Below are 27,726 nucleotides of genomic sequence, written 5' to 3'. Positions count from 1 at the left end.
CTGTGAGTGACACACGCCGAGTGGGGTGAAGGGAAATGCTGGCGAATTGCATTTTGAGGTGTGGGTTGCTGTCAGTCACTCTGTCTCTTGCTATTGCCAAGCACAGGCAATCTTCCTTCACCAAAACTTGTTACCCAAGGGGAACACTGTCCCAAGCTGTTGATGCTCTCTATATCAAAGCAGCATGGCTCAAAGCAACGATTCCAGTAAGTATTAGGCTCTGCTTAAAATGATGATCTCAAGGACATTTGCAATCTTGGATACAACTTATTTCTCTTCGTTTTATTGTAGGAAGACCGCATAAAAAATATACGACTATTAAAAAAGAAAACAAAAAAGCAATTTATGGTAAGTCAGAAAGTCTTTTTTACATTTCCACTTATTTGATGTTTATTTCCCCCTGCATTTAAATTTTTTTCGGGGAGTAATTAAGTAATGATCAGGGGGACATTAAAAAAAGATTCGTAATTTACCATACGCAATTTCTCGTATCTTGTTTTTAGAAAAACTGCCGATTTCAAGAACAGCTTCTGTCCTTCTTCGTGGAAGATGTTTTTGGTCAATTGCAATTCCAAGGTTGCAAGAAAATACGCTTTGTGGAGGACTTTCATAGCCTTAGGCAGAAGCTGAGCCACTGTGTAAGTATACACAACAAATACTGTGCATTTGATCCTAGAAACCTATTTAGAAGTCAGCATGTAAGAATCTGTCTACACACCAAAGGGTGAGTAGAACGAGCTTTGTAATTGTTGGCTTGTAGTCCAAATGGAGAGGTCATCACCAGGGAAATAGCATCAAATAACTGTACATTACTCAGTATGCTGCTATTTATTAGTTCTTAAAGAATGGCTGATAAAACACACTGAAGAGAGCTAAAGTAACATGAAATGGTTTTCAAATAAATACTTTAAAATCATTCTCTCATTATGTGATTCCCAAGTAATTCATTCATCCATTTAATATTTCTTGGGTACCAACTTTGTGCCAAACACTATTCTAAGTCTCTCTTTTCCTCCCTCCCTTCCTTCCTTCCCTCCTTCCTTCCTTTCTTCCTTCCTCTCTCCCTCCCTTCCCCTCCCCTTTGTCTTCCTCCCCCCTCCCTCCCTCTCTGTTTCCTTCTTTCCTTCCTTTTCTTTCTCTCTCTCTCCTTCCTTCTTTCCCATAATAAAGAGAACTTTCTGATGCCCTTTTTATTATCTTCTTTAAAAAATAGTTGTGCCCCCTTTAACGTATAATCTCAGTAAAAACTTAAAAAGGGATAGACACGCCTTCTTTGGTACCTAAATTATTCGATGCCTCAGTATGGTCACTGTCATAGCAAGCAGTGGAGAATTAAATAAGAAGGTAAACGTGATCACATTTCTATGAAAACTTCCACAGCAATAAAGACCAGTGCAGAAAACAAAACAAAACAAAAACTCTGAGCCAGAATCTGTGTAATGTTAGTTGAGTTGCCTCTGTGGGGAATATTGAAGCTTTTCTGTGCCCTTAGTTGGGGTCCAAGTATGGTTTCTCCAGCCTCCTGCAGTTGTAGCTTGCAGATGGTACAAACGTGGGGTGGGGAGCCTTATTGCAATCCTTGGGAAGCCAGTTGGAAAGGAGCTCTCTGTCCTGGGCATCGTGGTCACTGAGACTTAAACACTGGGCCATTAGAGGGGGGTGTTTATTTTTTAAGAGTTAAGATGTCTTTTTCTTGTGGTCAACTAAAGTGCTCAGTAACCCAAATTTCAGCCCAGAGTACATGAGGCATTTTATGAGCGTGAGTTGATCAGCTAGGTTAAAAAACAAGCAAACGAACGAAAAGCAACAAATTTAAGTTCTCTATTTCTTTGGCTAGTTTGTGTTTGTTATATCCTTACTCAGGTTTGGATTGCATGGTTTTTCATAAACTCTCATATTTTATTAAAATTACAACAATGACAAAAACATTACAAACTGATACCTCTTTGCAAAACAGGAAGAATTCTCTGGGCCAGTTCCCTTGCCTGAAATTTTGTTCTGTGCTTAACCTGTAAGATTACCTTATGAAGAAAGTACATATGTAACTCTACATAGTCTCTTAAATTTAAATTGCATTGTCAAATCCTTGCCTGATACAGTACAGAGTGTCTGGTTCCCCAGAACCCCTAAATCCACCTCAGGTTTTCACTACTTAGCTGGTTTTGTTGGCCCACATAGCTAGAGAACACATAGCGACAGTTATAACCTAAAACGAACAATACTGCAGATGAAAAGCTTAGGAAACCTAGATATGTCCACGAGCTCTGGTTTTTCTTGGTTTGTTTCCGGGGAAATTTTTCCTAAAGGGGTTGGGACAGTGTGGCGTCGCTCTGGTTGGGTGTTGCTGCTTACCAAAGGGTCTGGCTCCCTCCTGTGGCCAAATACGAACACATCATCTCATCAATCTCGCCAGGCTACACGTAACTCCGCGCTTGCTTTCTTCCCTCCTCCCACCTCAAGCCCATCAGTGTCAGCATCAGTTAATTCGTCTTACAAGCTGTGAAGTTTATGCCCTGGGGTAAAGCAAGCTCCTCTGTGAAACATAAAGCGGCAGGATTGGCCTGAGCATTAGAAAGACTCTGCAGACACTGATTTAGGGAAAAAGGTAACTGGCCTGGAGTCTCATCTTTCAGCCAAACATAATTTTATATTTCTGGCAACAGAAGCTGGTATCTGTCTGTTTAACACAAATTAACTGAGCATCGACTGGATGAAGTTCTGAATTAGTGGTTGGGAGAGGGTTTAGCAGACAGAAGTTATAAAACATGAAGTAAACAACATTAATTTATGATATTTTCTTAATAAAAATGGACACTAAATGTAATCAGTGTATAAATGGTCAACCTATTGAAACTAATTATACTTGCTGTATTTCCCCTGCCGTCCGTACTATTGAGGTTGTTGTGGGGAAAATAAGTAAAACAAAGCTCAGGGGATTCAGAGCAGTAGTGGTGAAGTCACAAGTGGTCAAGTCCCTTCTTGAAAGGGGGGCCTGTGAGAGGGGGCCTTCGGTTCTGCAGGCTCCGAGCTTTAGAGAGCTTTCTGCAGAACCTTGACATGTTTTAAAACTGATCCAAGGCTTCCTCCACGATCAGGAGACAAGAGGAAATGGCCCATTCTGTTTCCTGGACGTGGTACTCTGGGATAATGCTTAGGTTCGTATGATGCTACAGGCTCAATAGGATTTTGAGGGGTTGATTGAGCAGTGAAAGATGCGTTGGTAGTGCTGCTCCAGAGTTAAATGCTGTCTGTGTTCTGAACAGCTGATTTACACAGAATTTTAGCACACAGCCTACTTGCTTAATGTGTGCACTTAATATTTGAAATTATGCCAACGATAAAACATTGGTTTGTGTTCTTCTGAAAGTTCCCCCTACCCACCAAACCTTGGAAATAATATTAAAAAAGCAAAACATATGATATCAATTGCTTTAAATCATTTGAAGAATCCAATAATTATGTATTTTGTATCTTAATACATTAAAGGTAATAGTAAGGATTACTACAGCTCTTTATACATTGTTAGCTTGTGCATGCGATTTTTAAATGCTCTTATCTGCGTACATGTTTTATTTCTGTTGACAATTTTTAATGGATACCAGAGTTATTAAAAGGTGCACACTCTGCTAAAGTTGCAAGGACATTTTAATTTGTGATGATAACTTTTTTCAGATAATGATATTTTACCAAATAGGATATGACTCTTGTTGGATTTGTTGATTACATGCTGAATTAGGTGAAAATTTTCACATATCAAGAGCAAAGTACTAAATTATTCCTTTAAAAATTACAGTAGCCTTCCCTGGTAGGGTTAATAGGAGTATTTGGGTTGGGGAAATATTGCAATTCCGATGATGGAATACTTATGTACTATATTACCAAATCTCATTACCTTGGAATATAACCTGGATTATATTTGAGTTATCCTTGGCGGGTGTTGTTTTGTATCACCAGAAAGAAAAACTTAAAGATGAACTCTGGTATAACCCGGAACTAGACACTGGATCACACGTCAGCTAGAGATGATCAATGTCTATTTCACTTGCAGTTCATTGACATGGAACTTTATGATTACTCGCTACGGATAACAGTACAACTCTTTTGACATTCATATCACCAGCCCACTATTGAAACATTTCTAGGTTTTAGATAATTCAAAATTCAGATATAAAAATGAAATGCTCATGGTGAGCAACTGGTCCTATCCACCTCCTTTCCATTTATTCTTTTTTATTCCTGTTCATAGGCAACATTGTGTCACTCATTACCATTTGATAAAGGTAATGAAATAAATAATTGCCACATTCTGAGGGTATGGGTTTGCACTTGATGGATATTCATCAAATGGCTGAGACAACGTGCTTTCCTTCCTTTTCCTTCCTTCATTCCTTTCTTTTTCCTCCCACCTCATTCCTCCTTTCCTTTAATATACTTAAAAAAACAGTCCATGTGCCTGCTCCAGAACAATTGCCAAATGATGAATTTGTCAATGACCAAGTTGTTGAATTAGTATTTTCTTTTATTTATTTAGTTTTAGTTGACTGGCTTTGTTTTGTCTTCATGAGAAAGAAGCTTTCGTGTTAAGGACTGTTGTGTTTATCTTTGTCCCTAATTCCTACTTTTGGAAATAAAGATCAAGTAGCAGGGAGAGGGGAGACTTGAGGACATAAGAATCGTAAGATCGGAATGTTTTTGAGCATGCAGAATTCTTATGACTACATTTAACATTAATATATTTGTAATACAGGGGAGAATATATAAGAATTTGGCCGAGTATGGTAGCTTACGCCTATAATCCCAGCACTTTGGAAGGCCGAGATGGGTGGATCACCTGAGGTCAGGAGTTCGAGACCAACCTGACCAACATGGCAAAACCCCATCTCAACAAAAAATACAAAAATTAGCCGGGCGCAGTTGCGCATGCCTGCAGTCCCAGCTACTCGGGAGGCTGAGACGGGAGAGTCTCTTGAACCCAGGAGGTGGAGGTTGCACTGAGCCAAGATTGTACCACTGCACTCCAACCTGGATGACAGAGCAAGACTCTGTCTTAAAAAACAAACAAACAAACAAAATTCTCCATAGTCCAGAACACATTTGAATATATGTACCAATTTTGGTGTTAGAGGGAGGCTAACTGCTAACTGTAAGAAGTACTCCCCCAATTTTGTTGGATTTATATTTTAAAACTTTATTTCTCACCTACTTAAAAGTCTGGGTTTTTTAGATGGTGACACATTTCTCCACATTATGAATCAAGGTCCAGACTCGTTACACATTGCAGCCTGTGTCATCTCCTAAGCCTTCTGCATTCGGTCAGTGGAAGAGGGATGAGACTAGTAAGAAGACTTGTCAGCTTCTTAGAGGTCTTGTTCCCCAAATCACACATTCACTCTGCTCACATTCCATTGCAAGAACTCATCACATAGCCACAAGTAACTGCAAGGAATCATGGGAAATGTAGTTTAGCTTATTGTTTGGGAGAAGAGGAAATAAATTTTGGCCTACAGCTAGCAGTCCTGCCATAAATATTTAAGAATTCTTTAATAATATATTATTTATGACCAGGGCCACTCTTAGCTTATAGAGTACCTTTGCAAAAGGAGAAAAAGGGATATAGCCTTGCAGGAGCAAAGTACAGTGAATACAGCACTCTTAAGCAGGGTATTCATGTGCAAGGCATGCCTTGCGCAATGGTACAGGATGACCCTGCTTATAACTTGTCAACGAATGATTTCTTCTTATAAATATATTCTTCTCATGAATAAGAAGAGAATTCAGACAGAGGAAAACTGAACTTACCCTATAATGGTATTATAAAGACAAAATAAAAATGGAAATAACTAAAACTAATGGGTTAAAAGAAACAAGTACATTTTGTAAACTGGTTGGGTAGCGTATTAGTCAGGGTTCTCTAGAAGGACAGAACTAATGGGGTAGATATATATATAAAGGGAGTTTATTAAGGAGAATTGACTCACGATCACAAGGTGGGGTCTCACAATTGGACGTCTGCAAGCTGAGGAGCAAGGAAGCCAGTTCAAGTACCAAAGCTGAAGAACTTGGAGTCTGATGTTCGAGGGCAGAAAGCATCCAGCATGGGAGAAAGATGCAGGCTGGAAGGCTAACCCAGTCTAGTCTTTTCACATCCTTCTGCCTGCTTTTATTCTGGCCGCTCTGGCAGCTGATTAGAGGGTGCCCACCCAGATTAAGAGTGAGTCTGCCTTTCCCAGTCCACTGACTCAAATGTTAATCTCCTTTGGCAACACCCTCACAGACACACCCAGAAACAATACTTTGCATCGATTCAATCCAATCAAGTTGACACTCAATATTAACCATCACAGGTAGTGAATTGACTTTTGGCAAACTGTTTTACAGCAGTTTGGCCTAATTCTATATTTGATGGCCACTGTGCTAGGTGCTGGGGTAAAAAAGGCAAGTGTGATTTGGTCCAGGCTCTCCAAACTCTTTTTGGACGGGAGAAGTAAAGAAAAAATTCAATGAATCATAAAATGCAAAATGTATGAGTGCTTACAGTTTTCTGTCGGAAGAAGTCACTGTGGAAGCCGAAAGGAAGAAGTACTTAATTCTATCTGCTGCAGGGATAGGGGTGCATGTGGGGTGAAACTCGAAAGAGTGTTATTAAAGGAGCTTAATTTCCAGGGGAATGGCATAGGAAGAAGCCTGATTAAAGGTTTGGTGGTATAAAACAACATGCCATATTCAGGAAGCTGTAAGTAATTCAGTATGGATGTAAAGGGGCTTGCGGACCATTAAGAGAAGGTAGGTTGGTCAGATTTTAGCCAGGGGATATTAGTAGGGTCAGGTAAAGGAGAGTCTGGTGAGACTGGCTAAGGAGTTTGGATTTTATCCTGAGGATAATGGAAAGCCCTTGAAAGGCATGGCATGATCAAATACACAATGTTTTAGAAAGAACTCTGGTGATTGTATAGGGATGTAGGTAGAGGTGACGCTCAAGACAGAGGAAACAGTGAGATGAGACTTGCAATAATGTGCTGAAGTGGTGGCACACCAATGTCATAGGCAAGAGTGAGGAGAGCCTGAGGGAGAGAGGAGAGCCCAAGATGAGTCCAAGATTTCTACCTGGGGGCTGGCTGTGTGCGTGCTGGTGCCATTCACTGGAAAGCTTGCAGGAGGGTTAATAGACCTGCTAAAAGTTTGAGGAGTCCCATGCAAAAGTGTAATTACAACAGTAGCATGTAGCTCTTTGTATATATTTTGTGTATGTTTAAAGTGTATTGATGTATCTATAGATATATTGAGGTATAATTGACACATATATATATATATTTTTTTTGTTTGTTTGTTTGTTTGTTTTTGTTTTTGAGACAGAGTCTCACTCTGTCACCCAGGCTGGAGTGCAGTGGCACCACCTTGGCTCACTGTGACCTCCACCTCCCGGGTTCAAACAGTTCTTGTGCCTCAGCCTTCCAAGTAGCTGGGACTATAGGCGGGTACCACCACACCTGGTTAATTTTTGTATTTTTAGTAGAGATGGGGTTTTACTATGTTGGCGAGGTTGGTCTTGAACTCCCGACCTCAAGTGATACATCTGCCTTGGTCTCTCAAAGTGCTGGGATTACAGGTGTGAGCCACTATGTCCAGTATTCTAATTGATGTACAATTAACTGAGCATATTTAAAGTGTAAAATTTGAAGGCTTTAACATATGTACACACTTGTGAAACCAACACCACAACTAAGATAATAAACATATCCTATCACTTTAATGTAAATTGTATTATTATATGTGCTATACTCTTTTTTTTTTCTTTGATCTGGCTTCTTTCACCTAGCTAGTCACCCATAATTATTTTGAGATTCATTGGTATTTTTGCAAGTATCCATCATGTGTTTCTGTTTAGTTGTCAAGTAGCCTCCCATTGTAACGATACGCCACAATTTCTTTATTCACCTATTGATGGGCATTTGCTTCCTCCTCTCCCAGCTGCTATGAATATTCATGCATAAGTCTCTGGAGAAATATTTTCATTTCTCTTGGATAAATACATAGGAGTGGAAAGTTCTGATTATAGATTAGGTATATGTTTAACTTTGTAAGAAACTGCCAACTGTTTCCCACAGTGGTTTTTATCATTCTACGTTTCTAGCAGTAACGTATGAGAGTTCAAAGTGCCCATTTTTTTTTTTTTTGCTCTCACTTGATAAGATCAGTGTTTAAAATGTTAGCCAGTCTAATTGAAGAGCAGTGTTATGGCACTGTGTTTTCAATCTGCATTTCCACAATAATTAATGATGTTGAGCATCTTTTGATTATTTACTACACAATAGCTTCTTTGATAAAATGCCTGTTCAAATAGTGTGCCCTCCTTTTTAAAATTGGATTGATTCATTTCTTATTATAGAGTTTTGAGTATGTGAGTGTGTTTTACAATATATTCTTGATACAAGTCCTTTATCAGAGATATAATAGGTAAATATTTTATCAGATATCTGTGACACCTTCTCATTATCTTAGTGTCTTTTGAAGAGATTTTACATTTTATGAAGTACCGTATAATAGTTTTTTCTTTAATGGACCATGTTTTGGTGCCATATTGAAGAAATCTTTGTTTAACAAAAAGGTCATGAAGAAATTTTACTTGTTTTTATTCGGAAGTTTCCTAATTTTAAATATCACATTTAGGTCACTGCCTTTTTAACACATCTATTGACAGGATTGTGTTTTTTGGATAATTGAAACTATGAATTACATTGATTTTCAAAGTTAAACCAACCTTGCCTTTCTGGGATGCACTCTACTTGACAATAATGTATTATTTCTTTCATATATCACTAGATTTAATTTGCTAAAACTTTGTTTAAAAATTTTGCATCTATGTATGTGAGATGTTAGTCTACAGTTTTCTTGTAATATCTATGTCACTTTGATACTAGCATAATCCTGGCCTCATAAAGTGGAAAAGTGTTCACCTTTTCAATTTTCGGAAAGTGTCAGTATAGACATTTTTTTTTTTTCTTAAATGTTTGGCAAGATTTAGCAGTGAAGCCATTTTTGCTTAGAGTTTTCTTTGTGGGAAGATTTTAAACTACATATTCTATTTTTTAGTAGATGCAAGGTTATTTATTCAGATTATCTATTTCTTCCTGAATGAACCTGGGTAGTTTCTGTCTTTCAATGATTTTGTTCATCTCATCAAATTTGCAAAATTTATAGCCAGATAATTTTTCATGATATTTCCTTAATATGCTTTTAATATCTGCATAGTATAGGATGATGTCACTTCCCTTATTCCTGATATTGGTAATTTTTGTCTTTATTTTTTCTTTCTCATGGGTCTGGCTAAAAATTTATCAATTTTATTGATTTCTTAAAGAACCAGTTTTTAGTTTCATTGATTTTTCTTTATTACTTTTCTGTTTTTTATTTCCGTGATTTTTATTCTGAACATTATTATTCATTTTCTTCTATTAAATTTATATTTAGTCTGCTCTTTCTAGTTTCTTAAGATAGAAATTTGGGTCATTAACTTGAAATTTTTTTTTCTTTAGGTGGAAGCTGAGATTATTAATTTGTGATTTTCTAACTTTTTATTATAGGAGTTCAGACCTATAAATTTCCCTCTAAGTACTTCTTTAGTTACATTTCACAATCCTTGCTATGTTGTGCTTTCATGTTTATTTGCTTTAAATTACTTGCTAATTTCCCTTTTGATTTTTTCTTTTATATATGGGTTACTTCGAAGAGTGTTACTTAGTTTCTATATGTGGGAATTTTTCTAGATACTTTTCTAATTTTGATTTCTAATTTTATATTATTTTGGCCAGAGACCATACTTTGTATGACTTGAATCCCTTTATATTTGCTGATCCACGTTTCATAACCCAGAATTTGGTCTATTTTGGTAAATATTCTATGTATATTTGAAAAGAATATGTACTCTGCCGTTGTTGGGCTGAGTATTTTATACATTTCAATTAGATTTAGTTGTGACAGCTTTTTACTTTTTCTCTCTCTTTATTAACTTTTTTCTACTTATTTTATCAATTATTGGTATCTCCGGCATTAATTGTGAACTTCTGTTTCTTCTTGAAGTTCTATCAGATTTTACTTCTTGTACTTTGAAGTTCTGTTATTAGGTACACAAATGTTTATGATTGTTATATTCTCTTGATGAAATGACACATTTATCATTATAAAATTACCCTTATTGTCCCCAATAATATTCTTTGTCCCGAAACCCACTTCTTTTTTGATGCTGATAGAATCACTCCAGTTTTCTTTTGATTAATGTTAGTGTGCTATGTCTTTTTCCATCCTTTTACTCATAACATATTTGTGCTTTTTATTTTTCTCATTATTACTTGTTTTAAGCAATTTGATTATGATGTGAATTGGTGCAGTTTTCTTCATGTTTCTTGTGCTTGGAGTTGATTGGAAATCTTGTGTTTGTGAGTATATTGTTTTCATCAAATTTGAAATTGTTCAGCTATTATTTATTCAAAATTTTTTTTCTGTATCTCCTTCTGTCTGTTCTCCTCTTGGAATGCTAATTACACATATATTAGCCCATTTGTAGTTGTGCCACAACTCACTGATTCTGTGGGTTGTTTTTTCCCTGTGTTTTTCTGTGTTTCATTGTGAATAGTTTCTATTGCTACATCTTCAAGATCACTAATCATTTCTTTTGTAGTGCCTATCTGTTAGTCTCATTCAGAATATTTTTCACCTCATACTTTGTAGTTTTTATCTCTAGAAGTTTGAATTGAGTCTTTTTAGTATTTTCCATTGCTCTATTTAACATGATCAGTCTTTAACTTCTAGAACATATGGAATAGAGTTATAGCAACTTTTAAAATATCCTAATCGATTAATTGTAACATTTGTGTCCACTCTGGGTTGGTTTCAATTGACTGATTTGTCCTCCATTATGGGTCATATTTTACAGCATCTTCGCATGGCTGGTAATTTTGATAAAATGTCAAATATTATGAATTTTACCCTGTTGGATCCTAGACATTTTTATATTCCTGTACATATTCTTGAGTTTTCTTCTGAGACACAGCTAAATTACTTGCAAACAGTTTTATCTTTTCAGATCTTGTTTTTTAAACTTTGTTAGGCAGGACCAAAGTACTGTTTAGTCTAGTGCTAATTTTGCCCCTCATTGAAGCAACACATTTCTGTAAACTCTACCGTATTTCCTATGATTTTGCTTTCTTTTTTTTCTTTTCCTTCTCTTCTTCCTCCTTGTTGAAATTTATTTGTTCAGGACATTCAGCTGTTTGTCTTACAGAGTTTCTCATAGTCTGTATTTTCTGACTGCATTTTCATAGTGTCATTTAATATATTATCCTCTTTACTTACCATAAATTAACAATTATACGGAGAGACTTGACCAGATTTAGCTTGATGTTTTAGCTAGAACACTTTATAGGTAGCATTGTCTACTTTCATTGGGGCACATGATATATTATCTTTATTTTTATGATGATAACAGCCACCAAAAATTATTGTCCAGATCCGTCAATTAATAAGACACTACAAAATAGTAATTTTAAATTCTATTTTATCTTCTTTACTCTTAAGCTGGGATAATTCAATAAATAGAATCTACTCCTATTTGGATGTTCGGAGGAACTTGCCACATAAGAAAGCCAGGGTAAATGCTTAATTATCTTTCTTTATTTACTAGCTTTCAATCTAAGCGGTTGGTTTTCTGATTTTCTCCCATAATGACCAATGAATTATTAATTTTGTTGTCATTTTCTCTGTTTCATTATTAACTCATGAACTGAAACTTAATCTGATTTCTCTAAGGTGCCTGCCTTTTGGGCTTCCTTGCAAGTCTGTTTTCTTGAGCCACTCTTAAGGTAAAACACCATGGCAAATTATCATGATAGACTCCAAGGAGTGGAATTCCCAGTACCACTGTATTTGGACATCCTTTTATTGTTTCTGATAACATTCTAAGCATTTTGCAGCACCTAATAAAATATATTTTCCAATTAGTTTGATTTGGGTAATTCAGATGGTATAATTGTTTAAAAAATAAGTTATGTGTAATGTAAACTTCTTTATGTTTATACTCTTTTCTAGTCATAATATTTGGAAAATTGTATATGTAAGAAGACATTTTAGAGAGTCTTATAGAACTCAAATACTCTCAGACTTGAAAGAGAATTTAGCAGTCACCTCGTTGGATTCATAAAATAATTTACCTAATTGCTAGTGATCAAAATGGAAATGAAAATAATTTCTGTTAGTTTTTAAGATTTCATCATCTACTTTAATTCACATGTTGAGAGCCTGAACAGTAATTGGTATTTAGAGAGACACATTTCTTCATGTTGGTTGCATGTAATTAATTTTAAAGTCTGGCAAGAATTGGCAAACAGAATATTGTGTTTTCATTTTTTGTAGGCTGTTTAATAAGTAACTTGTATCATCAATTGCAACAAGCTTATCAACATATAAAATATTACCAATTGTTCATCATTCATTCAATTTTAAATTTTACAATTTAAAATTGTAAAAATTGCAGTTAGTTGAACTGATAAAACAAGAGTGAGACCAATCCTGTCTTATTCTTTCATCAACTGCAAAGTCTGAAACCTATGTCTTCAATAACAGTAGCCTCATCTTAAGGTTGTTGGGAGAATTAAGTACCTAGCATGTAGTAGTTCTGCAAAATTGTTAGTGCTTCCCTTACTGCTTTTCATGCACAGAACATTAATTTTTGTCCAATTACATTTTCTCAACAATTTACAAAGGAGTGGTTCTCTTAAGTAATCAAATACATTTTAGTGCTTAATATTAGTATTATATTGTATAATTTGTATAATTCAGAGTAGTAGCTTATTTATTTATTTTCTGAGACGGAGTCTTGCTCTGTTATCAGGTCTGGAGAGCAGTGGCGCGATCTCTGCTTACTGCAACCTCCACCTCCTGGGTTCAAGTGATTCTGCCTCAGCCTCCTGCGTAGTTGGGACTGCAGGTGTAGGTCGCCATGCCTGGCTAATTTTTTGTGTTTTAGTAGAGATGGAGTTTCACCATGTTGGCCAGGATGGTCTTGATCTTCTGACCTTGTGATCTGTCCACCTTGGCTTCGCAAAGTGCTGGGATTACAGGCATGAGCCACCACACCTGGTCAGTAGTAGTTTAATTTAAAGATAAATAGTCTGGGCATGGTGGCTTATGCCTGTAATCCCAGCGCTTTGGGAGGCCGAGGTGGGCAGATCACTTGAGGCCAGAAGTTTGAGACCAGCTTGGCCAACATAGTGAAACCCTGTCTCTACTAAAAATAAAAATAAAAATAAAAAAATTACCTAGATGTGGTGGTATATGCCTATAATCCCAGCTACTCAGGAGACTGAGGCATAAGAATTGCTTGAACCCAGGAGGCTGAGATTGCAGTGCGTCAAGATTGCACCACTGCTCTCCAGCCTCAGCAACAGAGAGAGATTCTGTCTCAAAAAAAAAAAAAAAAGATAAATTATGAGTAATTGGTTTTAATTTTGGTAAAGGTGTTTTCTAATTATGTTATTGAATTGTTTTGCTGACAAATTCATTTCTTGGTTAATGATATATAATTTCTCGGTCAAAATTGTGAGGCATGAAAAATGACAGAGAAAAAGCAAGCTGGCTTCACTGTCCCTTCTTCTACCTCCTGAAAACCAAAACCAAATACACAGCACTGTGATTATCATCAGCAATATCCCAGAACGGTAATATATGAGGATAAGACAGTTCCTGAGACCTCAGAGAAGTGAAAACATTTTGGGCAGATAGTAACAGAATTGGAATTTTACATCCACCATGCCCTTCCCCCCATTTGCCGGGCACCAAGCATAGGGAAAATTTTCTACTAACTCACTATTACTACATTGGAAAACCTGGGATTGAGGTGGACAGTCAGCTTCCCCAACATCTTGAGTTCCTTGGTAGAATACCCACACCTGCCTCAACACAAAGCCAAAATGTGTGTGTGCTGGGGATGTAGTTAAAGTGTAGCTTTTAAAAGTTTTTCCTTTGTTTGTTTCTAGTCCCTTTTTATTTTGATCAAAGATAAGTTGTCATCTGTTTGAAATAACTTGTTATATTTATAAGAGGGTTTTTGTAAGCCTCCTGGTAACCACAAAGCAAAAACTATAATAAATGCACTAAACATTAAAAGCAACAAAATAAAACATACTGCCAAAGAAAATAACCACAGAAGAAGACAGAAGAGAGGAGTTAAAAACAAAACAAAACAAAACAACAACAACCAGAAAACAAGTAACAAAATGTCAGTAGTAAGTTTTTACCTATCAATGATAACATTGAATGTAAGTGGACTAAATTTTCTAATTAAATGACAGAGTGGCTGAATGGATAAAGAAACAAGACCAAACAATATACCGCCTACAGGAAACTTGCTTCACCTATAAAGGCTCACATAGACTGAAAATTAAGAAGCGCATAAAAGATATTCCAAGCAAATAGAAACCAAAAAAGAGCAGGACTAGCTATCCTTTTAGCAGATAGACTACAAGCCAAAGTCTCTAAAAAGAGGCAAAGAAAGTCACTATAGAGTGATAAAGAGGTCAATTCAGCTAGAGGATATAACAATTATAAATATCTATGCATGCAACCTAAGAGCACCCCAGTATATAAAGCAAGCATTAATAGATCTAAAAGGAGAGCTAGACTGCAATACAATAATAGCAGAGGACTTCAACACTCCACGCTTAGTAATGGACAGATCATTTAGGCAGAAAATGAATTAAGAAACATTGAAGTTAAACTACACATTAGACCAAATGGGCCTATGTGACATTCACAGAATAATTCACCCAACTGCTACAGAATACACATGCTTTTCATCAGCACATGGAACATTATCTAGAAAGACCATATTTTAGGCTGTCAAACAAGTGTCAGCACATTCAAAAAGTCATAATTATATCAAGCATATTTTCTGACCACAGTGGAATAAAACTAGAAATAAACAACAGGAGGAATCTTGGAAACTACAAAAACACATGGAAATTAAACAATATGCTCCTGAACAATCAATGGGTTAGTAAATAAATTAAGATGGAAATTTAAAAATGTCTTAAAATAAATAAAAGTGGAAACACAATATACCAAAATCTATGGGATATAGCAAAAGCAGTCCTAAGAGGGAAGTTTATAGCAGTAAATGCCTACCTCAAAAAAGTAGAAAGACTTCGAATAAACAACCTAATAATGTATCTCAAGGAACTGGGAAAGTAAGAACAAACCAAATTTAGTAGAAGGAAATAACTAATAAATGTCAGAGCTGAAACAAATGAAATTGAGCCTACAAAAACAATAGGAAAGTGCAATAAAATAAAAAGTTGGTTTTTTGAAAAGATAAACAGCAGACACTTAGCTAAGAAAAGAAGAGAAAACACAAAACAAAATATCAGAGATGAAAAAAGAGACATGACAACTGATGCCACAGAAATACAAATAACTATTACGGAATATTAGAGCAATTATATGTTAACAAATTGGAAAACCTAGAAGAAATGGATAAATTACCAGACACATGCAACCTGTCAAGATTAAACCATGAAGAAAGAAAACCTGAACAAACCAATAATGAGTAACAAGATGGAAGCTGTAACAAAAGTCTTCTATTAAAGAAAAGCCCAGGGTCGAATGGATTCAGTGTTGAGTTCTACCAAACATTTAATTCCAATTCTACTCAAACCCTTAAAATATTTAAGAGAAGAGCATATTTCCAAACTCATTCTGTGAGGCCAGTTGTACCTTGATAAAAATCAGATAAGGACACAACAAAAAAGAGAAAACTACAGGCCAATGTTTCTAATGAAAACAAACACAAAAATCCTCACAAAAATATTAGGAAACCAAATTCAACAACACATTTAAAAGATCATTAACCAGGTCAGGTGGGATGCATCCCAGGGATGCAAGGATGGCTCAACATGTGCAAATCAATAAATGTGATACATGGACAGAACCAAGAACAAAACCATATGATCATTTCAATAGATATTGAAAAAGCATTCAATTACATTTACATCCCTTTATGATAAAAACCCTTAACAGACTAGATATAGAAGGCACATACCTCAAAACAATAAAGGCCATATGTGATGAGCTAACATCATACTGAATGGAGAAAAATTGAAAGCCTTTCCTCTATAATCTGGAACAGGGCAAGTTTGACCACTTTCACCACTTTTATTCAACATAACACTGGAAGTCCTATCCACAACAAATAGTCAGGAGAAGGAAATAAAAGGCATTCAATTTGAAAAGGAAGAAGTTAAATTATCCTTTTTCATAGATGACGTGATCTTATATTCAAAATATCCTAAAGACTCCACCAAAACTGTTAGAACTGATAAAAAAAATTCAGTAAAGTTGCAGGATACAAAATCAAGTTACAAAAATCAATAGCATTTATGCATGCAAACAGTGAACAATATAAAAAAATAAAAAAGCAATCCCATTTACATTAGCTACAAAAATATAAGATACCTAGGAATAAATTTAACCAAGGAAGTGAAGGATCTCTATAAGAAAAACTATAAAACACTGATGAAATTGTGTATAAAACAATGAAGTTGAAGAGGAGACACACACAAAACATGGATATTCCATGCTCCTTCATTGAAAGAAAAATACTGTTAAAATATCAATACTACCCAAAACTATCTACAGATTAAATGCAATTTCTATCAAGATACTCCTAGCATTCTTCACAGAAATAGAAAAACATGTTAAAATTTACACGGAACCACAAAACCACAAAAGACTCCCCCCCCAAAGCCAAAGAAATACTGAGCAAAAAGAACAAAGCTGGAAGCATCACACTACCTGACTTCAAAACATACTGTAAAGCTATAGTAAGCAGAAGAGCATGGTACTGACATTAAAAACAAAAAACAGACCAATAGAAAAGAATAGTGAACCCAGAAATAAATCCATACATTTATAGCCAACTCATATTTTGACAAAGATGCCAAGAATATACATTGGGGGAAAGAACAGTCTCTTCAATAAATGATGCTGGGAAAACTGGATAACCATATGCAGAAAAATCAAACTAGACTCCTGTCTCTCACAATATAGAAAAATCAAATCAAAATGGATTGGAACCCAATATAAGACCTAACACTATGAAACTATTGGAAGAAAACTTGGGGAAACACTTCATGTTGGTCCGGGCAGAGATTTTTTTTGAGTTAAGTCCTCAAAAGCACAGACAACCAAAGAAAAAAATAGACAAATGGGATTATGTGAAGCTAAAAATCTTCTGCACAGCAAAGGAAACAATTGACAAAGTGAGAAGGCAACCTACAGAATGGGAAAAAATATTTGCAACTATCCATCTGACAAGGGGCTAATCAGAATATATGAGGAACTCAGAGAACTCAATAGCAAAAGGGAAATAATCTGATTTAAAAATGGGAAAAAGATCTGAATAGACATACAAATGGCCAACAGGCATATCAAAATACTCAATATCACTAATCAGAGAAATGCAAATCAAAACCACAATGAGATACCATCTCACCCCAGTTAGAATGCCTTTAACTTAAAAGGCAGTAGTGATGCTGGGAAGAAGGTAGAGAAAGGGGAACCCTGGCACACTGTTGGTGGGAATGTAAACTAGTACAGCCACTACGGAAAACAAAATGGAAGCTCCTCAAAAAACTGAAGGTATAACTACCATGTGATCCAGCAATCCCACTACTGGATATATATCCTGAAGAGAGGAAAGCAATTTCTTGAAGAGATAACCTGCACTCAAGTGTTTATTCAGCACTCTCCACAGTAGCCAACATATGGAATCAATCTAAGTGCTCATCAGTGGATGAATGGATAAAGAAAATGTGGTATAATGAAAGAAATGAGATTCCGTCATTTGCAGCAACATGGATGGAACAGAGGTATTTATGTTAAGTGAAGTAAGCCAGGCATAGAAAGACAACTATTTCCTGTTCTCACCCATTTGTGGGAGCTAATAAAGTGGATCTCATGAAGAGAGTGAATGGATTGAGTGTAAGCAGAGCCTGGGAGAGGTAGGGGTGTGGCAAGATGAAGAAAGGTTGATTAATGGGCTCAAAAATACAGTGGGAGGAAGTTACCCTGATTTAATCATAATGCATTATATGAATGCATCAGAATGTCACATGTACCCTGAAAATATTTATATCTATTATGTCTCAATAAAAAACTATGGGGTGCAGCTCTATTGCTGAGTTAGGAATTTAATGCACATGCTAAATTGTGTGAACTAATTCTGATGAATGATAATAACACTGAAAAATGTAAAAGCCTGCACTAATGTTTTTCTACTATGGTATCTATTTGTATTTAAAGTATTAAAAAACTCTTTCTAATTATTTTCTATGGTTGCAACATGAAGAAATGTCTTACACGGGTTTAAGATTATTCTAGGTAAGCTAGCTTATCTACATCAGATGATCTTTGTAGTTACAGAGAATATAGAAATTGGATAATGATGTTTTGTAAACTTTTCTGTTCAATATCTACTGAGTTGTTGGATGTTTGTCTTTTTATTAAAATTAAATGTCTGATTATGCATTTGGTTTCACAGAGAGACGCTTGGCTAATAGTTCAGTCACTCTTTTCTCCTTTCATGAAAACTTGCTTGTAAATATAATCATGCTTTCTTCAAATTATGCTAATTTTGTTATTTTCTTTCAAAGTTTCCTATAAACCTTTCTGGTGTCAGTAGTTTTGTGTTGGTGTCCTAGTGCTTGTGCCTTTTTTTTTTTTTTTTTTTCCAAACTGATGTTTGTTTATTTAGTCTATTTTTAAAACACTACACCGGCATAATTTTCTCAAGCATGGCTTTAAAAGCACTTCAGATAATATTTGTAGGACCCCATGTGAACAACTGTGCAAAAAGTCAGCAAATAAGATTTGCTTGAGAGTCTGCAGTAAAACAATAAAATTAAGTTTAGTCTTTAGTCTAATCTCTTATCTATCACTCTTATCTATCATTTGTATTTTGGAGAAGAAAAACTTTCAAGAAACCAAGGCTGTGGTCAGAGTAGAAACCATCTTAGCCATTAAGGTCAACTAAAAAACAAACAAAAAGCAACAAGAAGGGTGGTTATGATCCAGTCTGAAGTTGTATAGTGAGGTCTATAAAAATGAAGGTCTTACGTATGGTTTTTCACTTACCCTCTGACTGTATATTTATAATATGATAGAGCATAATATAATAAAATCCTTTTTGTCGAGAGAGGATTTGAGGCCATTGTCTATGAGAATGCAGACTGGGCAGTTAATTCTCTGAGGAACTGTGACACATGTGGCTGTCCACTCATAACCCACCATCTCCTTTCCTCAAATTATTGGTGTTGGGGGAAAAGCTGAGTGTTGGGAGAAGCTGAGGCAGGGGCTTGCATGTCTGACATAATGTGAAAGAGTCTTGGAACTTGTCCGGGGTCCACAGTCTAAAACCCCTCATGGCCTTTGGAACACCAAGCTCTGTGCAAAAGAGTGGAAGGCTACCCTGTGGCACCATAATCTAAGCCCATGGTATAAAACCCGTTGTGGCTTGGCTAGAATCCAGGGCTCAGGGCATTAAAACCCCTCGTGGCCACTGGAATGTGTCTAGACTTGCTGGCTCCTTGCTCCTTGCTCTCCCAGGATCGATTGTATCTTGAGTTGAAAGAACCTGCTCTCCATTATCTCAAGTAGCAGAGCATATGCTAAACTGTCACAGCTGTAAATAATATGTTTAATGCAACGCTCCCTTTCAACCCCACATTCTCACCACCTGTTTCTTTGTTTGATCACCAATAAATAGTCTGGGATTCCAGAGCTCAGGGCCTTCACAGCCTCCATACTCTTGTTGGTCACCTGGACCTACTTTCTCTCTGAAACTATCTTTTCTCATTCCTTTGACTCTGCCGGACTTCGTTGCCCCCACGACCTGGAGTTGGGTCTGATTACCCCAACAATCGGTGGAGGTTTTCCATTTTTGCTTTAGCCATCATGTGCAATACAAATTTGTATGATTTTTTTGAACATATAAGGAAATTGGAAAAACAAACTAAGGATTGTATTGCTTGTTTATCTGATTGTTTTAGACAAAGTTATAAGGCTCACTAATGTCTAGGCCACGCTTCAAATTTTTAAGAAACAAGTGGGCTTGTGGACCCTGAGGCAGTAAGTTGATGCTTGCATTTTATTTGTTGATTGATTTATTCAGCAAAGGTTTATTATTTAGTATTTGCTGAGCATTATTCCAGATACAGGGGACTCAACAGAAATTGACAGACAATATTTCTGTCCTCATAGAGCTCATTGAAAATGCTGGCTGAGTGTGGTGGCTCACACCTGTAATCCCAGCACTTTGGGAGGCAGAAGCGGGTGGATCACTTGATGTCAGGAGTTCAAGACCAGCCTGGCCAACATGGTGAAACTCCATCTTTACTAAAATACAAAATTAGCCAGGCGTGGTGGTAGGTGCCTGTAATCCCAGCTACTTGGGAGGCTGAGGCAGGAGTATTGCTTGAATCCAAGGTTGCAGTGAGCCGAGATTGTGCCATAGCACTTCTAGCATGGGCAACAAGAGCGAAACTACGTCTCAAGAAAAAAGAAAGAAAGAAAGAAAGAAAAAAGAAAGAAAATGCTTTCTGCCCATCTTGGCTAGTCTCAAGTTGTGCTTGGTCCTGCAAAGAGAGCACATAGGAGGATGTGCTGCAGCAGAGGTGGAGGTTGGGGGCCATAACTTGGATTTCGTGTGGGGTTTTCAGCTGAGACCTGAAGGGTGTTTAAATTGTCTCTGCACTCTCCAGCCTTTGAACACCTTGCTTCCCTGCCTACTCATCTCTTCTTCCTGCTTTTTCCACTTATCTTTCAAGACATAAGTCACTTTTTTTCTTCTAGAAGACTTCAGGGGTTGCCTCTCCTCTGTCTCCTGGAGAAGTCATGTTTTTGTTTTAATCACATCTATTTGTTGCATAGAATTGTCATTGTGCATCACCCTGTCTCTTGGTAGATTGTGAGGCATCAAGTGTACCCTGGGGCGATTTTCATGCAGGGTAATTTTATACATTAAATATAGGTTTGAACTGCATAGGTCAACTTATATGTGTTTTTTTTGTTGTTTTTTTGTTTTTTTCCAATACATAGGTTTGAACTGCATAGGTCAACTTACATGTGGTTATTTTTTTCAATAAATACATTAGACAGTTCTTTGGAGATTTATAACAATTTGACAAACTTGCAGATGAACCGTCTAGCCTAGAATATGGAAAAAATTAAGAAAAACATATGTCATGAATGCATAAAATATATGTAGTTACTAGTCTATTTTATCATTTGCTACCATGAAGTATCCACAAATCTATTATAGTTAAAATGTATCAAAAGCTATACACACAAACACTTACAGATCATACATGGAGGCATTTGGTTTGTAAACAAAGGTAAAGATACAATATTAAAGCATCTGGCAACTGGGAACTTGTCTGCTGCCTTTTGGTTGGTAGAAACTGCTTCTACTAACCAATGTGTGCAAATTACATGTAAATTTGCACTGTAGAGACAAACTGCTCACATGAAGATAGTTAGCTGCACAAAATTACTTGTGGTAACCCTGTACTACTATAATTCTGTAGCCACCTCCTGTTGCTATTGTAGTGAGCTCAAGTGTTGTGAATATCCACTTAAAATGTTGTGTGATGTTAATTATCTTCATTTGAGCAGTTTGTCGCTACAATAAATTGCCCATTGCAGTAAAAAGTGGTCTCTTGTGTATTTTTCACTGTGTTTTGTGCAATATCATAAATCTTGAATAATTCCAAGGATTCCACACAAAGTACCACTGGTGATGCTGGAAGTGCTCCCAAGAAGTAGAGAAAAGTCATGATATTACAAGAAAAAGTTGAATTGCTTGATATGTACCACAGAGTGAGGTCTGCAGCTGAGGTTGCCTGACAAATCCAGGATAAGGACTATTGTGAAGAAAGAAAAGGAAATTTCTGAATCCGCCACTACAGCTACACCAGCAGGTGTGAAAACCTTGCACTTTTCCAGAAACACCTTTTAAAAATTCTCCTATTGAAAATGCGGCTTTCACGTGGGTGTAGGACTGCTAAAAGAAAGGCGTGACTATAGACTCTGACACGATTCAAGAAAAAGTGAAGTCATTATATGACAATTTAAAGCAACAGAAAGATGAAGGATCTACAGCTGTAGAATTTAATGCCCGCAAAGGATGGTTTGAAAATTTAGAAAGACATTTGGCTTAAAAAACTGTTAAGATAACAAGAAAAGCAGTTTCTACCAACCAAGAGGCAGCAGACAAGTTCCCAGATGCCATTAAAACAATCACTGGGAAGGAAGGATATCTGCCTGAACAGGTTTTTAATGTTAGATGCAAGTGTCCTATTCTGGAAAACAATGCTACAGTCATTTATCAGTAAAGAAGTGAGCACCAGGATTTTGAGGCAGGAAGGAATAGGCTAACTTTACTGTTTTGTGCAAATGCAGTCAGGTTTATGATCAGGACTGCCCTTATTTATAAAGCTGCTAACCTCTGAGCCTTGAAGGGAAGAGATAAACACCAGCTGCCAGTCTTTCCATTGTACAGCACAAAGGCCCAGACAATGAGAACATTTTTTTATGGATTGGTTCCATTGGTGCTTTGTCCCTGAGGTCAGGAAGTACCTTGCCAGTAAGCAACTGCCTTTTAAAGTTTTTTTTTATATTGGGCAATGCTCCTGACCACCCAGAACCCCATGAATTCAACACAGAAGGCACTGAAGTAATCTACTTGCCCCCATATACAACGTCTGTAATTCAGCCTCTAGATCAAGGGGTCATAAGGACCTTTTAGGCTCATTACATGTGGTATTCTACAAAAAGGATTGTCAACATTATGGAAGAGAACACCAATGGAGGGAACATCATCAAAGTTTAGATTACACTACTGAAGATGCTATCACTGGTATAGAAAAAACCATGAAATTCATCAAGCCTGAAACAATTAATTCCTGCTGGAGAAAAGTGTGTTCAGCTGTTGTACATAACTTCATAGAATTTACAACAGAGCTAATCAAAGAAATCACAAAATAGATTGTGGATATGGCAAAAAGATGGTGGGGTGGGGGCGGGTTGAAGATATCAAGATAAGGAAGGATCTTGGAGAAATTCAAGAGCTAGTAGACACTGCACCATAGGAATTAGCAGAAGATGACTTGATGGAGATGAGTGTTTCTGAACCAGTGCCAGATGATGAGGAAGAAGACATAGAAGAAACAATGACAGAAAACAAACTGGCATAGACAATCGGCAGAATGGTTCCAATTATTTGAGAGTGGTTTTAACCTCTTTTATGGCATGAACTTTCTATGACACAAGGACTGAAACTAAAGCAAATGGTGGAAGAAGGGTTAGTACTGTATAGAAAGATTTTTAGAGAAATGAAAAAAGTCAGACAGAAATTACTATGTATTTCTTTAAAGTTACACCAAGTGTGCCTGCCTCTCCTGCCCCCCCTTCCACTTCCTCCACCTCTTTTACTTCTGCCATCCCTGCCATAGAAAGACCAACCCCTCCCCTTCCTCCTCCTCCTTAGTTTGCTCAACATGAAGATGGCAAGGATGAAGACATTTACGATGGTCCACTTCCACTTAGTGAATAGTAAATATATTTCCTCTTCCTTGTGATTTTCTTAGTTACATTGTCTTTTCTCCAGCTTATTTCATGATAAAAATACAGTATCTATCTATCTATCTATGATCTTTCTCACAATATGTGTTAATTGATTAATGTTATCAATAAGGCTTCCGGTCAACTGTAGGCTATTAGTAGTTTAATTTGAGGGGAGTCTAATGTTATATGCAGGTTTTTAACTTCACGGGGGGGGGGGAGGTCAGTGCACCTAACGTTACCCTGCATTGTTCAACGGTAAAGCATTCATTGTCAACTGTAAATCAGTGCTATATGGCAGAGGCATTGCTGTATGCTTAGCCTATAGTAAGTATGTGATAAATATGTTGACTTAATAATAAAGAATGAATATTTCCTATGACATGATTATCTCACATTTTTCTTTGAGCTGATTTCTAGTTATTCTAGCCCTACCAATAAATTGCCTCTGGTCTAGATCATGTCAGCTTCTGTTGAGTTTGTCAAATAGTTCAGCCATTCTTATGATAAAACTGCTAACCCTTTTATCACACATTCTAATTTCAGTCACTGCAACTAGACTCAAAAATATAAAGAAAAGGAAATCATTCTTTTAATAAATTCCTCTTTCCAAGCAAAGCAATCTGAATTACTGCAGTAAAATCTGCTATCCTACTGGACCTGTGGACACATTTACAACAGTATAAAGAAAATGGGAACTCCGTAGGTCAGATCGTTACTAGGGGTCACTCATAGTAAACAGTGCTCAAGGCACCAGGAAGTATCCCTTCAACCAGAGTGTAGTTATAGTGGCAACCCTGGCACTGTTAGTTTTTTTCTTTTTTAGTTGAACGTGTTTTCCTCCTTTTTGACTCTCATTACTCTTCCTAGAGTAGCATGTGCCTTTGGTGTGAGTGAGGGACAAAATTTCTCTGGCAGTTCCCATCTGCTGTGGGATGTGTTGCACATCCAAGTTCCCTGGGCAGAACACACAGTTGACAGGAATGCCTTAGTTTTATTTAACTTCTGTAGTGTCCAGAATGTGGTTGGTTCTTTGGTCTCTCACCTTCAGTGTTAAATCTTTAAATCCTAACACATGATTTTAGAAACATGAGGATTTTAGAAACACGAGGAACTACTTTTAAAAAGGAATCTATGCGTTAAATATTAGGATGAAGTTTTACTGAGCATTCACAGACACCCTAATGACAGATTAGAACATTCCACTCACCCCAGAGAAAGAACCCCATGTTGTACAGTTCAGTGCAAATGTAACATGAAATACACCTAGAGAGCATTCTGAAGTCAGGGCTCCTATCACAGTGAGGTCTAACCCTGTGTTCGTGAATCCTGCAAACTGTGCCTTAAGCTGAGCAGTCTGTGTCTGTGTCTGCAGCCCCTCGATCACAGCATTCTGCTGTTCCTAATCATGAAAGCCTCGTTCACAGGAAGAGTCTCTTCCCTCCTACCAGGGTCTGACCTGAAGGTAGCATCCCCATTTGGGCAGAGCCATAAAACCATTGCCAACATTAACACCTCTGAAGAGACCTGTTCGTTGACCAGGTCTTATTCATTTTATGAATATTCAATGTTTTATTCATTTTAACAGATGTTATCATTTAGCCATTTTCATTTCAAGCATTTGAACAAAGTGTTGTCTTTATTGATATGACATTCTTTTGTCAGGAGGACATTTAGAGACTAAATGTTATCATTTAGCCACTTCCATTTCATGAGTTTTAACTCTTATCTTTAACTGTTAGATAGTGACACTATTTTGTCACTAGCATAGGACTTCCTGTAGGATGTTAGGTGAGTGACTTAACTACCTGGGCCTTGACCTCCCTTCCTGCAAAGTGCAAACAATCGGCCTATTCAATCTCGTTGGTCTATTCCAGTACTAAAAGTTTTACGAGTAAAAACTAAGTAGATAAATTAGGCATTTTCACGTTTCCTTTCTTTTCTTTTAATAGTCCTATAGAAATTTGTGAGAGAATAGAGTAGGATATTAACTTTCTTCTGTTTGACGCCCAGGTGATTCCTGTGCTCAGACGGTTTGAGAATTCACTTGTACAAAGCGGACTGGTAGTTTCCCCTGGCCAGCCAGGCTACAAGCCAGCTGCTCAAGATACTAGCCTGCTGCTTCTCCTAATTTAGAAACTAATATTAATGTCCTGGGTGCCTTCCCCTTGTAGTCTACACTGAACATTGTTCTGTGCTTTGTACATGACAGGCAGAGTGATTTTTTAAAAGGTACATTTTTTTTCTTGTCATTCTCACGTCTTTCATGCTTCCCACATTTCTCTTGCTTAATTGCTCCAGCCATGCTTGCTTGCTTTCTTTCAGTTTCTGGAAGGCACTGAGCTCTCTTGCCTCAGAGGAGTATATTTTCCTCTGCCTGAGTTACTCTCTTGTGTCTCCTCCCCAACTTCCTCTCTCCTTTCCTCAGTTTCTCATATAGCCTGTGCCTTCCCATTTCTGATATCTCAACTTAAACGTTGGTATGGTTTGGCTCTGTGTCCCCACCCAAATCTCATCTCAAATTGTGATCCTCACATGTGGAGGGAGGGACCTGATGGGAGGCGATTGGATCATGGGGCAAGTTTCCCTTGTGCTGTTCTCATGACAGTAAATGAATTCTCACGAGATCTGATGGTTTAAAAGTGTGGCACTTCCCCCTTTGCTGCTCTCCTGCCGCCATGTAAGATGTACTTTGGTTTCCCTTCACCTTCTGCCGTGATTGTAAGTTTCCTGAGGCCTCCCTAGCCATGCAGAACTGTGAGTCAATTAAACTTCTTTTCTTTATAAACTACCCAGTCTCAGGTAGTTACTTACAGCAGTGTGAAAATGGGCTAATACAAATGTTATTTTTCCAAGGAGCCCTCCTTGACCACCCAATCGAAGGTAGGTGGTTCCTATAAATCCCTATCATAGAGCTTTGAGAGTTGCTAACATAGCTTTAATTGTAATTTGTAAATTTTTATTTTTTGTTTTATTTATCATCTGCTTTCCTATGAAACTTTAAGCTCTGTGAGGGAAAAGATCATGCATTATTTATTTTGCCAGTGCATATCTATTGCTCAGCACATAATACCTGCTCTATGAATATTTTTTGAATGAATGAAACAGTATCATTAATGCCTCTTCAACAATATTATCTGTACTTACTGTTGATTTCTTAGATTTCCTGTGCTTCATCAGCTAGAGAAATGAAATCCATTACCAGGATGAAAAGAATATTTTATAGGGTAAGAATTCTAAATCCTTATATTAAAACACTTTGTTTTTCAAAATATGAAAAATTTCTTCTCTTGTATCTGTACTTTATCTGCAGATTGGAAACAAAGGAATCTACAAAGCCATCAGTGAACTGGATATTCTTCTTTCCTGGATTAAAAAATTCTTGGAAAGCAGTCAGTAAACCACAGCCAAGTGCATTGATTTTATAGTTATTTTGAAATACAATGAGAACTGCTAGAAATATGTTTATAACAGTCTGTTTCTTTTAAAAACTTTTTAACATATTACTGACAGCATGTTAGGTGGTTCAGAATAGACAAGAAGGATTTAGTGTAATAAAGTTTTGGAGATAAGTTGTCACTAATTTGCACATTTTCTGTGTTTTCAAATAATGTTTCCATTCTGAACATGTTTTGTTATTCACAAGTACATTGTGTCAACTTAATTTAAAGTATATACCCTGAATTAACTCATGTAATATTTATGTGTGTCGGGGGGTGGGTGATGTGGGAGGTGAAGGGGAGTGACAGATTTCTGGAATGCAATATAATGTTATTGAGATTTAAATAGATGTTATGTATATGAATGTCTATTTAAGGGTTTGAAAATTATTAATTATGCCCAGTGTGAACTTAGTGCTTAACAAATTTTGATTTTAATTAAATAAATTGTGTTTCTCCTGGGTGTCCTTTTCATGACAGCATGCTAGAATTTAATGGGGTGCAAGGGGTAACTACAAGATAACAGCAAATAAGATATACAAAGTAACTAACTGCTTGGAATGATTTACCAGGAATGCCTTCGACAGGAAACTCAAGCCACTAACACCACAAGGAACCAAGA

The 27,726-nt window shown here is 36.8% G+C and overlaps 1 protein-coding gene across 1 annotated transcript; it reads left to right on the top strand.

The window, feature by feature from the left end:
• Positions 1-27,560, top strand: IL26 (interleukin 26). Its single transcript, XM_025403468.1, has 5 exons — positions 1-206; positions 292-348; positions 504-638; positions 26,826-26,891; positions 26,978-27,560. Exons 1-5 carry the CDS (start codon positions 36-38, stop codon positions 27,062-27,064), a joined length of 516 nt encoding a protein of 171 aa, XP_025259253.1. The 5' UTR covers positions 1-35; the 3' UTR covers positions 27,065-27,560.
• Positions 27,561-27,726: the final 166 nt, after the last annotated feature.

The sequence above is a fragment of the Theropithecus gelada genome, chromosome 11, assembly GCF_003255815.1.
Source record: "Theropithecus gelada isolate Dixy chromosome 11, Tgel_1.0, whole genome shotgun sequence".
NCBI lineage: Eukaryota > Metazoa > Chordata > Mammalia > Primates > Cercopithecidae > Theropithecus > Theropithecus gelada.
Note: the sequence above shows the minus strand (reverse complement) of the source record. Positions and strands in the feature narration are given on the sequence as shown.

What these genes read in the sequence shown, in the direction of transcription:
- IL26 (XM_025403468.1), top strand. Translation starts at nt 36, where the DNA reads ATGCTGGCGAATTGCATTTTGAGGTGTGGGTTGCTGTCAGTCACTCTG. An exon ending in GGCTCAAAGCAACGATTCCA is followed by an intron (nt 207 to 291) that starts GTAAGTATTAGG and finishes GTTTTATTGTAG; the next exon opens with GAAGACCGCATAAAAAATAT. An exon ending in GGCAGAAGCTGAGCCACTGT is followed by an intron (nt 639 to 26,825) that starts GTAAGTATACAC and finishes TTGATTTCTTAG; the next exon opens with ATTTCCTGTGCTTCATCAGC.